The sequence below is a fragment of the Palaemon carinicauda genome, chromosome 13 (assembly GCF_036898095.1).
Source record: "Palaemon carinicauda isolate YSFRI2023 chromosome 13, ASM3689809v2, whole genome shotgun sequence".
Lineage (NCBI taxonomy): Eukaryota > Metazoa > Arthropoda > Malacostraca > Decapoda > Palaemonidae > Palaemon > Palaemon carinicauda.
In genome coordinates, this window is record NC_090737.1 from 20,000,179 (window position 1) to 20,013,878 (window position 13,700).

The 13,700-nt window shown below is 42.5% G+C and overlaps 1 protein-coding gene across 1 annotated transcript in view; it reads left to right on the forward strand.

Annotated features, from left to right (window-relative positions):
• LOC137652204 (U2 snRNP-associated SURP motif-containing protein) overlaps window positions 1-13,700 on the forward strand; it is a 52,077-nt gene that overhangs the window by 25,392 nt on the left and 12,985 nt on the right. Inside the window, exons 18-21 of the mRNA XM_068385426.1 lie at window positions 1,216-1,334; window positions 1,527-1,659; window positions 3,555-3,696; window positions 4,031-4,184. Coding sequence (XP_068241527.1) covers window positions 1,216-1,334; window positions 1,527-1,659; window positions 3,555-3,696; window positions 4,031-4,184 — 548 coding nt within the window. The remainder of the gene's footprint in view (window positions 1-1,215; window positions 1,335-1,526; window positions 1,660-3,554; window positions 3,697-4,030; window positions 4,185-13,700) is intronic.

Consider the following 13,700-nt stretch of genomic DNA (forward strand, 5'->3'; position numbering starts at 1 on the left):
GGTAGTCTTACTTGCTTATGGTACAGTTGGACAGGAATTCCTCGCATACCTTATTCTAAGGAAATGCACCCTATAACACCTTTATTGCACTGCGAGTAATCTAACAAATACTGTAGAGAGATATGGCAGAAGTGGTGGTTTGGTCTATACACAGGAACTCGCCGAGCACTTAGGTGTGTCAGGGAGCACTTCCTCATTTTATGTTTTAGCTCTTGCAGTTTAGATGTCCCTCTGAAACAAAGATTGGCTTCAGGTTTTACCCCCCATTTCAACCCCTATAGTGAGCTTATTCAAAGAAGAAATGTGGCTTAGTGGTGTCAATGCACTAATTTGTAGTAATCATGAAAGTTCAAGTGATTGAATGTACAATTTTAGTTTCATCCTTCCTCGACAAAAAGATAGTTTAGGTTGATCAATGGCAGCCTTTTTGGTTTGTAAGGTGAAATGCACTGTGTTCATTGGTGTGTAAGCCCTTGAGGATTCTTCAATTTCCACTTCTTTAACTGTTCACCATGTCAAGATGTATTTACAGTATTGTACTTTGTTTTAAGAGAAGCTAATGATATATAGAAAAGCAAAGGAAAGCTCTTAAAAGAATAAGTGTAGATGAATAGAGCTGTATAAAAGTATAACATTTACTGTACAAAGAAAATTGACGTGAGAAGGGTCAATGTTTAAAGGACTAGGGCTTCGAGCAAGGTGTAGTGGCTTAAGGCATACACAAGCATGATATTCAAGAGAGCTAGAATATTCATAATATTGAGTACAGTACAAGATATATGAATAGCTAAGTTGTGCCAAGGAAGTTCATATCTTTAATATCCCATACAAATGTTAAAGCCTAAGACACTGGTCATTTTTCAAAATGGGGCTAGACTTGATATTAGTCTTATATGAGAGAGCTGCACTTGCTATACAACATATATTCTGTAAATTTATCCCTAAAATGCTTATCCGAGTTGTACAGGCTTCTATTGTTAGTGATATTGATGATAATGGCAATGAGAGAAGCTTTGCATGCCTGTGCAGATCAAATTAGGGAAATTTGTTGTGTTATGCTATGTTGCCTATACTGTAGTTAGTACTTCATCTGCAGTGTGAAGCTAGTCACTTTCTAGCTCAAAGGTCCAAGCGTAAACATTATTTTTCTTAATTTTTTTGCTCATTCGTACAAAATGAATGACTTGATTTTTTTCTTTCCTTTATGTGACTTAGTGGATGAGGATGTGGACGGTGTCCCATTGAAGGACGGTGGGATGATGAACAATGGACCGGCTCCGGGATTTGTCTCTTCAAAATGGGAAAGTGTTAGCCCAAAGCGTGTTCAAGCTCAGGTAATATCTTTGGTGGCCATGTTTTATAGTATATTTAAAATCTCATATGTAGAGAGAATGATAATGACTTTGTTGGAGAATATTAGTTGATAATGTTAGTTTTAAGGCAAGTAGTAATAAACCTATCTGTATTTATTTGTTTTCACTACACTTTTTATCAGTTATTTCAATTGTTTTTAATCTTATTTACAGGCAGTCACTACTTCAAAGTGGGAAGTGATTGAAGCCAATCAGAGTGGAGATGATGCCGCCACAAATGGCTCGGATAGTACTCCAGTGTACGACCGCTCTGGATCTGTAACACACATGAACCAAAATAGTCATGGTAAGGAAATACTTAGTTCAAGGAACTTTACTTCTAAGATAATTATTTCACTGAATCTTCCCAAACTTCATTGGCTATTACTTTACCTTGATGAAGTGTGAGCTTCCTAACGATAGAACTAGAACATTGCAATTCAGCCATTACAGTACTATAAACCCAGTCCTCATGGGGACAGTAGTTGCCAGACTATAACTCGACCTATCACCTTTGCTATTAGTTATTATTTCTTTGTCACTTAGTTTTGGATATTAATCCATCTGAGGAAACTTTATCATTCGTATTTACGGTTTAACTAGGTAGGGAATTCTTGGAAAGTTGCAAATTTTAAACGAGTATTGTGAGCATTGGTTGAGTTGTGTAGTTTAACTCGATTGTCTGGTTTATATAAGTATTAAAGCCAATTTGTCTTTTGGAATCTCACCCATGTCCTGGATTTCCCACTTGATACAGAATGGACGTAGGTCATCAAAAGTTAACATACGGTAGTGTTAGTCGAACGATTGTTAAGTTGTTGTTTGTACGTATTGTACCCTATACCGAAACACCAGACAACTGTGACTGTTCAGTAGTACCCTTCACATTTCCTTCCTTTTCTTCAATTGGGTAATGAAGATATGCAATGTCCAATTAGAGTCATCATTCCTTGCAAAGGGGGTCATTTCTTTTCAAGAAACAGATAACAAGGAACCCAGTCTCCAATTAAATAAGGCAGGTCACAGATAAAGCTTATACTACTTCCACTGATGACAAAGTGGAACTAGCAAGAATTCTAATATAAGTTAGGTGTGCCTATTTCTGTTGCCATGAAACATAAGTATGTACAGTACTGTATCTTGTATTTTTGATGCAGGCACCTGGCAGTGCTTATAAACATTTGTAAAGTTTTATAGATTTGATTTGAATGATTAGATGTGTATGAGTGGGGACCTGTACTTGTAGTGAACCACGTTTTACCTTTTAAGGAAGAGAATGTATGTTGTCCTTCGTAACTTCTCCATATTCATTGATGGCATCCAAACTATGCTATATCTAATTCCCTTGTCCCGCACAGTTTGAAGTACAATTCCAGGGTAATTTTATGCCTAAACAGTATCTCCTTCACATGCTAAAAGTGTTTGCCCACCAATAACAAATGTGTTTTGTACCAAACAATTGGTTCCTGACTTGCACCCAAATAACCTTGTGAATATTCGGCAACTTCTCCTTTCTATTGAAATTGTAATATGGTGACTTTTCCCCAAAAAAGTCTAGGTGGTGTGTACTACCAACATTTTTCTTTTTTTCTGTTGTATACGACAGTATAGATTAGGAAACATTTAAAGAACTCTATTGTGGCCATATGTGAGTGGTAGGTTTGTATGGGAAATAATTATTTAAAGAAAATTAAAGTATTTTAGCTGTTTTAGTATATTTTGTTTTTAATTATTATCTCGGGTAATCTTAATTCATAGATAATAAATTAACCCTTTTACCCCCAGGCTATTTGGAAATTTCCAACCCTTAACCCCCAGGGTTTATTTTTTTCAAGCACATTTTGCAGTATATTTTTTTTTAAGTTGCTCTAACAGCCTTAATTTTCGTCATAGAGAGGTCAGATTGGTCTCATTCTCTTGGAAAGTGCCTGAGGTTTCTCAAAAAATTATCAAAAATATGCAAAAAAAAATAGCAGTTTTTTGCAAGGATGTACCGGTACGTCTATGGGGGTAAAGGGATGAGTTTTGTGAAACGTACCAGTACGTCCTTTGGGGGTAAAAGGGTTAAATGTTTGAGATAATTATGTATTGCCATACAAAACACTGTTTGTTGTTGGCAGACTAATTTATGTGTCATAGAACCGAATCCTTTGGATTTCATGTGTAGTTTCTGTATCACTCAGAATATTATGAATTTTTCAGATGACGATGACCTCGATGGTATTCCCCTTGTTTATGATGATTATAAAAGGAAGAGACGAGGTTCGTCTGAAGAGGATTCTCAATCACAAGACAACACCTCGGAATACTCAGAAGACTCTAGAGGATTTGACAGATTGCAAGGGTAAAAAAAAAAATTTCCTAGTTGCTTGAAAAGATTATTCAATTATGATTTGAAATATCTTAACATGTTCAATGAATTCGTTTACAATATTACATATTTCATAGCATGAAATGTCTGGTTCTTGCTGTTATATCTCTGAAAGCCAGCATAATGAATTTTGTTGTCTTTGTTGTTCAGTTTACTTTTTTTTTCTACTAATTCTTCAAGCGCAGTTCCTTGTTTTAGTTGTATCATTATCCTGTAATGACTAGGAGTGCTTTCTTTTGACATCTTTTGCATAGCATTAACATTACAGGAATTTACGTAGTGTTACTCAAGTGAATGTTTCTTTCAGGGATGTTAGTGAGGAACGTCGTGCAAAGTTACGTGAGGTAGAAATAAGAGTTTTGCAATATCAAGATGAACTAGAGCAAGGTTTAAGGTCCGTTAAAAGTGGGTATTCTATTCACAGGCAGGTAGCGCATTATCGTCATAAAATGATGAAAAAGGTAAATTGAATTTAGTTGTTTGAAGTTCTTTATATATTTGCTCTTTACCTACTTGTGGTCAAATACTGGTTGAGCCTCTTTAATCCAGCATTCTTTGGTTCATCTGCTATCATGTACGCTCTACTGTTAGATGACCTACTTATTTCTATGATCCTCCCCTGATGTTCATATTGCTTCTTCTCCAGATAGCCTACTCTTTAATCTACTTTTACCCATGAAAATTTTTAACTTTCCCATTTTCTTCTCTTCAGTAAATGCACAAACTTGGTAAAGGAAGGAGCTATCTAGCATTAAGTGATAATTGACGTGCCATTCTTGTTGTCTCCTCGGTTTCTTTATTAACCAGCTACTGTGCAGACCTACTTTAGATCCTGCCCATTAAGATGTCTTCTGGTTTTCTTAGCAATTACTATGGGGGTGTATAGGGGAATTGTTTAATGAAGTTCATTATCTACATTCCCTTGGTGCATTGTGTTAGCCAATACTGTAATCTAAAGAACCTCTATTAAAATGACTGCTGACTAAGTTTACAGTGCAAATCGGTAAAGGGAACATGCTGTTGGTTTAGGGAAAAAGTCAGGGAAACTAGGCTAGTTGATTTTAGCAGGGATGACGACAATAATGATAAGCCTCCACCTTTAGACAATTCACACAATCAGCCAACTTTTGATAGTAATTGAGCTTCATAAGCTTTTAACATCACTTAAGTTCAGTCCAGTGAATTCTCTCCTAAAACAGTAACTCTGGTCCTACCTGTAACATTGCCAACCTAACCTAACTCCCCAAGTTGAGTCTCGTTTTTAGTGTTTCTTTCAGTAAAGTTTCTGAAAGTTGTTATGTATTACAAATATGAATCTTTAAGCCGTACCTCAAATTCTTTAATGACTTCAGACTCTTATGTTGCTAACCTCCTGAATGCAGTAATCCTAGTCGCTCTATAAGACAACTAGATTATGAGGCAAAAGACCTAGTGGGTAGTCTGGATCCTAATAGCCCTCCATTCGGTGTAGTAAGCTCTCCTAAATTATATTTTATTACATATATGAATGGCATGACATATATCGCTTGATTCCCGTAAACCTTGCCTGGGGTGAGCAAAGTTTCAACTAAAATCAATCCCTTGCATCTGGCTTGTTTGGCAATTGCAGTTTTAAAATTGAAGGGTAGCGCTCTATCCGCGATACTGTTATTGTTTACATTTTTTTTTTATTGAGTTGCGTGCCTAATTTAAGATTTTGGATACGTTTCCAAATTGATGTCAATTCATATCATGTAGAATAATTTCCTTTAGAAGAAGGCACTCCCCTTCAAATAAACTGATGTATGACTACTGTTTGAGAGGGGGGAACAAAACAACAGCTGATTATCTGACATCATGGATTGAATCAGCTCTTGTGGGCAAATCCCCATCCCCTTCCATTCATTAGATTCCTATGAATTAACAGGGTGGGGTGGGGTGTAATTTTACCTGAAAGAATATATAAAAGAGAAAAAGTTAGAAAATGTTGAGAAAGGTAACAATCAGAAAATGAGAAAAATTCCTTTAGTGTATTCATGCAATATTGTTGTTTGAAAAAGAATGAAAAATTAAATTATTGGTCTTATGGGCATTACGCATTTTTCATTGTGAAGTCTAGTGATACACAGTATATCAGACCTGAATTATTCTCGTAGGGCCTCCAATTCTCTATTTATTTTGCCTTTCAACAGATATGACATCAGTCCTCCAATTTTTTAGCCAATCTTCTAAACACATAGAACTTTTTTGGTCATAAACAGTGAGGGTAACCTGGAATCCTATATTTCTACTCTCGATAATGTAGTTACTTCCAATCCTCTACTTATACCTTATTTGCCGAGATGTTAGTTAGATAATTTAGCACTCGTAAAATAAGAACTGTTTACTTATCATTCCCCACAGTTTGGCATGGTTCAACAAGTTATTTACAAAGTTAGGATTTCTGTGAACAACAGGATGAGGCTAATAAAGCATTTCTAACCAAAGAAGGAATTAGTTCACAGATCTGTGGCACCTGCTGTTGGATTGTCCAATCCAGTATGCACAACCAACCTCTCTCAAAGGTGACTCATCTAAACCATCATCTAAACTCATCTGTGGTACATCTGATTGACAGTATGTGTTAGGATAGGAAATGAAGTGAGCGATTGGTTTCCGGAGAGAGTGGGGCAGAGACAGTGATGTGTGATGTCGCCGTGGGTGTTTAACTTGTATGTTGATGGAGTGGTGAGAGAGGTGAATGCTCGAGTGCTTGGATGAGGATTTAAACTGGTAGACGAGAATGACCATGAATGGGAGGTAAATCAGTTGTTGTTTGCGGATGATACTGTACTGGTTGCAGATGCGGAAGAAAAGCTTGACCGATTAGTGACAGAATTTGGAAGGGTGTGTGAGAGAAGGAAGTTGAGAGTTAATGTGGGTAAGAGTAAGGTTATGAGATGTATGAGAAGGGAAGGTGGTTCGAGGTTGAATGTAATGTTGAATGGAGAGTTACTTGAGGAGGTGGATCAGTTTAAGTACTGGGGTCTGTTGTTGCAGCAAATGGTGGAGTGGAAGCAGATGTACGTCAGAGAGTGAACGAAGGATGCAAAGTGTTGGGGGCAGTTAAGGGAGTAGTAAAAAATAGAGGGTTGGGCATGAATGTAAAGAGAGTTCTGTATGAGAAAGTGATTATACCAACTGTGATGTATGGATCAGAGTTGTGGGGAATAAAAGTGACGGAGAGACAGAAATTGAATGTGTGTGAGATGAAGTGTCTGAGGAGTATGGCTGGTGTATCTCGAGTAGATAGGGTTAGGAACGAAGTAGTGAGGGTGAGAACGGGTGTTATGAGTTAGCAGCTAGAGTGGATATGAATGTGTTGAGGTGGTTTGGCCATGTTGAGAGAATAGAAAATGGCTGCCTGCTAAAGAAGGTGATGAATGCAAGAGTTGATGAAGAAGTACAAGAGGAAGGCCAAGGTTTGGGTGGATGGATGGAGTGAAGAAAGCTCTGGGTGATAGGAGCATAGATGTGAGAGGCAAGAGAGCGTGCTAGAAATAGGAATGAATGGCGAGCGATTGTGATGCAGTTCCAGTAGGCCCTGCTGCTTCCTCCGCCTTGGATGACCACGGAGTTAGCAGCAGTAGGGAATTCAGCGTTATGAAGCTTCATCTGTGATGGATAACAGGGCAGGGTGGGCTGTGGCAACATAGCAGTACCAGCCGAACTCGGTTGAGTCCCTTGTCAGGCTGGGAGGAACGTAGGTAGGAGAGGTCCCCTTTTTTGTTTCATTTGTTTGATGTCGGCTACCTCCCAAAATTGGGGGAATTACCTTGGTATATGTATGATGTATTACAGTATTACAGATGTTAAGCCCCCTGTGGCTGCGGGAGTGCATAACTACAATTAGAAAGGGTCAATGTATCCCTACGTGTCGTAAGAGGCAACTAAAAGGGACAGGACGAGGGGATTGTTAACCCCCTCTCCTGTGAGATATCAAAGAAGAGTAGCTTGGGGGGAGAGTTACTGCTCCCTTCACTCTAGTTTTGGGGTGTCTGAATGTGCGTGGATGTAGTACGATAGATACTAAAAGATGTGAGATTGGAAGTATGTTTTGGAATAGAAGGATGAATATATTGGCCTTCTATGAGACAAAGATAAAAGGGAAGAGGGAAGTCATGTTTGGTGAAATGACTGGTACATTTTCTGGGATTGAAAGGAGAAGAGCAAGAGGTGTGGCTTTATTGCCGAGTGAATAGATGACAGATAAAGTAGAGGAATGGAAGGTGGTATCATTTAGGTTAATGTGGGTAAGGGTTAGGTTGGGTAGGGAATGTTGGGCTTGTGTTAGTGAGTATGGGCCAGGTTGAGAGAGGAGTGAAGATGAGCTAAATGAATTCTGGAATTAATTAACTAGGTCTTTAGAAGGAATTATGTTGATTTGATGGGTGACTTAAATGCCAGAGTGAGAGTTGGAGGGATAGGAGGTGTCATTGAGAAGTATGGCATACCAGGTGAAAATGAGAGTGGTGAGAGATTTATAGATGTGTGTTGAACAAGAGCTGGTGATTAGTATTTTTTTCAAGAAGAGAGATTATAAACAAGTATACATGGGTAAAAGTGTCAAATGGAATAGTTGTAGAAAGGGTATTAATGGATTATTTATTAACACAAAGGATGTTGAGAGGATTGAAAGAAGTGCATGTGTTTAGGGGTATGGCTAACAGTGCCTGATCACTTTTTGGATGAAGTAAAATTAGTTGTAGCAAAAGAGTGGGGTTTTAAAAGGGAGGTAGTAAAAAAAAAAAAGGAGGCGAATATCAAGAAAGGTTGAAAGTGGCATATGACGTGGTGGAAGGAAGAGAAACTGGTGATCTAGAGGAGAAGTGGAAGTTGGTAAAAGAGAATTTTGTTGGGATTGGAAGTGATGTGTGCGGCAAGAGGAGTGTTTGAGGCAGGATAAGGAAGGGTTGTGAATGCTGGACAACACTACGGTAACTGAACAATTCTTCTTCACTCAATGGTTCAACTACTGCACTCTTAATTGTTCACTGGCTACTTTTCTCTTGGTAATAGTAGATGAGACTTTAGCTATGTTAAGCATCTCTTTTTAGGAGAAAAACACTCCAAAATCAAGCCATTGTTCTCTAGTCTTGTGTAGTGCCGTAGTATTGGACCCCTTGGTCTTATAGCATCATGTGTTTCTAACTAGGGTTGTAGATTAGCTTTTTTCAATATTAAACTTACCCGATAATCATGTAGCTGTCAACTCCGTTGCCCGACAGAATTCTACGGAAGGGATACGCCAGCTATCACTATACTAGAAGGGGGTGTACTCACCAGCGCCACCTGTGGCCAGGTACTGCAGTACTTCTTGTTGACACCACCTCAATTTTTCCTCTGTCGTGCTTCCGGCAAGACGTTCTGGATACGCTTATAATTTTGGAGTATTGTTCACGGCTTTTGGTGAAGTATTTCTCTAAGATTTCAGCTGTCGCTATACTGGAAACTTTTCTATTAGCTTAGATAGCTTTTATTTGGTTTTGATTAATGGTTAACGATCTTTTTGCTTGATTTGGAATCCCCCTTGACTAGCTCTTTGATTCAAGATGTCTGACCTTTCACAAGCCCCACCCCATAGACGATGTAGGTCTTGTAATAGGCGTATTCCGAAGGCCTCGGTTGATCCTCACACCGCTTGTTCTGACTGTAGGGAAAGACCCTGTCAGTTGGAAGATCGATGTGAGGAATGCGCCGGACTTTCGGAACTTGAATTTGTTCGATTCCTTAAATATTCAACCAAGTTAGAGAGAGAGAGAGTTAGGAGGAGTTCTTCTCGCTCTTCGCTTTTTTCCTCACCTCATGATCCTCAACCTTTTCCTCCCCCTGTAGTGGCTACCCCCGAACCTACTATTTGTGTTCAACCTGATATGTCCGATGTTTTGCGTGCCATTCAGGCTTTAGGTGACAAAGTGGAATCGGTGGTTAGTGACCATAAGTCTCTTTTGACAGACGTCAAAGAACTTAAGGTCAAAAGTGCAGTGGGAGGTGATAGTGCCAGTGCTGTGCCAAGTGCTAGTGTCAGTGCGGTGCCAAGTGCTAGTGTCAGTGTCAGTGTTGTGCGTGAGGGTACTTCTGTGCGTGCCAGTCGTCCTCCCAGTCCGGGACCTCTTGCAAGCTCCCAAGCCCAGGGGAGAAGCAATGTCGAAGGGCAAAAGGGTTCGGCAGGCCTTGATCGGCGCACAGAAGTATCCTCGGTGGTTGCGGGCGTGTCTTACAGAGACCGTCACTCCCACCCGCAGACGATTGAGCCCTTATTTTCCTCGTCTGCAGAAGAGATGTCGGGGAGAAAACGCTGGACTCAGGTCTCAAGACCTCTTAAACGTAAAGTCCAGACCTCAAGAGTTCTACAACCTGGTTGCAGTCATTGGATTAGCTCTGACTCTCCGCAGTCATCAGGTGACTGCACACCTCCTAAGAGAGGTAAGGTGATGCCTCAACAGACCTCATCTTCTGTTAAGGCTTTGCCTCAGCAGACCTTAGCGTCTGTTGACCCCAAGATGACTTTGCTGCAGTCCATGCAGTCACAGCTTGCGGTCTTAATGCGTGAGTTTCAGGCTGAGAAGGTTACACCTCCTCCTGCGAGCGCTCCGCCTCACCGCAGTCCAGTCTGCCAGGCGTACGAAGTTGAGGTTCCTCAGGCTACCTTACCGCGTTCTGAGTTGCCAGTTACCAGCGGTGTGCAGCAACCCCCGCCTTCCTTAAGACAACCTCAACAATGGGAGCAGGAGTCTTATGCCTTACTTCCTCCTCTTCCTCTTGCGGTTAAACCAGCGAGGCAACAACCTCTTGAGGTACGACAACCTCTTCCATCCATGAGGCAGCCACCTCAGCTCTCGCTGCAGCGACCTCAACTCTCCTCAAGGCGAGAGCCTCAACTCCTAAGGCTAGCACCTCAGGAACCTCAACTCACGAGACAGGAACTGCGTTCTGCGCAGCCGCTACCTCAACTCTCGCAGCTCACACCTCAGGAACCTCAACTCGTTCCTCAGGAACCTGCTACTGCGCATCCGCAACCCTTACAGCAAGCGCAACTCTTGAGACAAGAAGCTCATGCTAGGAGTCAGCCACCTCAACCCATGCGCCTACCTTCCTCTACTCTTCTTGACCAGTCTTTGCAGCCTGAACCTCAGGTTTTAACTCAACAACAGAGACTTGAGGATGAAACCACAAGTGTTTATGCACCCGCTTGTTCAGATTCTGCTGTTCAGCATACCGCTGTTACCTTACCTCTCACTTCGCTACACTCTGGTGATGAGGTTTCTGAGGAGGAAGCTGCGCACCTAGATCCCTCTTTGGACGTGGAAGAACCCAAGTCTTCTCCTCTACCCATTGACTTTCGTAAGGTCCTGGCTCTTTTCAGAGAGGTATACCCGGACCATTTTGTTTCTGCTACCCCCCGCTCTCCTCCATCTGAGTTTTCGCTGGGCATGCAACCTGTTAAGTCAACCTTTACTAAGCTCGTCTTTGCTAGATCCTCTAAGAGAGCTTTAAGAATATTAGGGGATTGGTTGCAGTCCAAACAGCAACTAGGGAAGACTTCCTTTATGTTCCCACCTACTAAGCTCACTTCTAAGGCGGGCGTATGGTATGCCACAGGAGAGGAACCAGGCTTGGGAGTCCCTGCCTCTGCCCAGGCTGACTTCTCAAGTTTGGTCGACTCTCCTCGTAGATCAGCAATGAGGCGCTCTAAGGTCTGCTGGACCTTTTCCGACTTAGACCACTTCTTAAAGGGTGTATTTCGTGCCTTTGAGATTTTCAATTTTCTCGACTGGTGCCTGGGGGCCTTGAGCAAGAAGACCTCCCCTGCGGACAAGGACTCAGCCATGCTTATAATGTCCTGCATGGATAAAGCAATTCGGGATGGGTCCGGCGAGCTTGCATCAATGTTTGTTTCAGGAGTTCTTAAGAAAAGGGAGCAACTTTGCACTTTTCTTTCTTCCAGCATCACACCTTGTCAAAGGTCTCAACTCCTTTTTGCTCCGCTTTCTAAGTTCTTGTTCCCCGAAGAGCTTATCAAGGATTTGTCTGCGGCCATGATTCAGAAGGACACTCATGATCTTGTGGCCTCTTCAGCTCGTAAGGCTAAGGTTGCTCCCTCAGTTCCCAGGACTTACCGCACCCCAGTGGCTGATACTCCTGCTACAAGGTTTATTCCGCCCTTTCGTGGCAGAGCCCCCAGCCGAGGAAGCTCCCGTCCAGACTCTTCCAGGAGCAGGTCTAGGAAAGGTCCCAAGACTTCAAAAGGCAAACACTGACTCTCCTCCTCTCCAGACAGCAGTAGGAGCCAGACTCAAGACCTTCTGGCAAGCTTGGGAAAGAAGAGGTGCAGACGCCCAATCTGTCAGGTGGCTAAGGGAGGGTTACAGGATACCATTCTGCCGCAAACCCCCTCTGACCACTTCTCCCATCAACCTCTCTCCCAACTACAAGGAAAAGGACAAGAGGCTAGCGTTACACCAGGAGGTGTCGCTCCTGTTACAGAAGAAGGCAGTGGTTATAGTCCGGGACCATCAATCCCCGGGCTTCTACAACCGTCTCTTTCTGGTGGCCAAGAAGACAGGAGGTTGGAGACCGGTGCTGGACGTCAGCGCGCTCAATGCTTATGTCACCAAGCAGACGTTCACTATGGAGACGACGAAGTCGGTCCTAGCAGCGGTCAGGCAGGAGGACTGGATGGTCTCGTTGGATCTGAAAGACGCTTACTTTCACGTTCATATTCATCCAGACTCCCAACCTTTCCTGAGATTCGTTTTTGGAAAGGTTGTGTACCAATTCCAAGCCCTGTGTTTTGGCCTAAGCACAGCTCCTATGGTGTTTACGCATCTGATGAGGAATATTGCAAAATTCCTCCACTTATCGGACATCAGAGCCTCCCTTTATTTAGACGACTGGCTGTTGAGAGCCTCCACGAGTCGTCGCTGTCTGGAGAGTCTCAACTGGACTTTGGACTTGATCAAGGAACTGGGTCTATTAGTCAACTTAGAAAAGTCCCAGCTCATTCCCTCCCAATCCATAGTTTACCTGGGAATGGAGATTCGGAGTCAGGATTTTCGGGCTTTTCCATCGGCCCCAAGGATAAGCCAAGCCCTAGATTGCATCCTGAGCATGCTGAAGAGGAACAGTTGCTCGGTGAGACAGTGGATGAGTCTCACAGGGACCCTGTCATCGTTAGCCCTGTTCGTCGAGTTAGGGAGACTCCACCTCCGCCCTCTCCAATTCCATCTAGCAGCTCATTGGGACAAGGATTTGACGCTCGAAGCAGTCTCTATTCCTGTCACCAAAGAGATGAAGACCACTCTCTTGTGGTGGAAGACCATCCTCCTTCTCAAGGAGGGCCTATCGTTAGCGATTCAGACCCCCAATCTTCATCTCTTCTCGGATGCATCAGACTCGGGCTGGGGCGCGACCTTGAACGGACAGGAATGCTCGGGAACATGGAACAGGGAACAGGAAACGCTCCACATCAACTGCAAGGAGCTACTGGCAGTTCATATGGCCCTAATGAACTTCAAGTCCCTCCTGCTAGGCAAGGTGGTGGAGGTGAACTCCGACAACACCACAGCCTTGGCTTACATCTCCAAGCAGGGAGGGACCCATTCGAGGAACCTGTACGAGATAGCAAGGGACCTCCTCATTTGGTCAAGAAGTCTAAACCTCACTCTAGTAACGAGGTTCATTCAGGGCAACATGAACGTCTCAGCAGATCGCCTAAGCAGAAAAGATCAAGTCATCCCCACGGAATGGACCCTTCACAAGAGCGTGTGCAACAGACTTTGGACCTTGTGGGGTCAGCCTACGATAGATCTGTTTGCCACCTCCATGACCAAGAGGCTTCCTTTGTACTGTTCCCCAGTTCCAGACCCAGCAGCAGTTCATGTGGATGCTTTTCTGCTGAATTGGTCCCATCTCGACCTTTACGCATTCCCACCGTTCAAGATCATCAACAGAGTCAT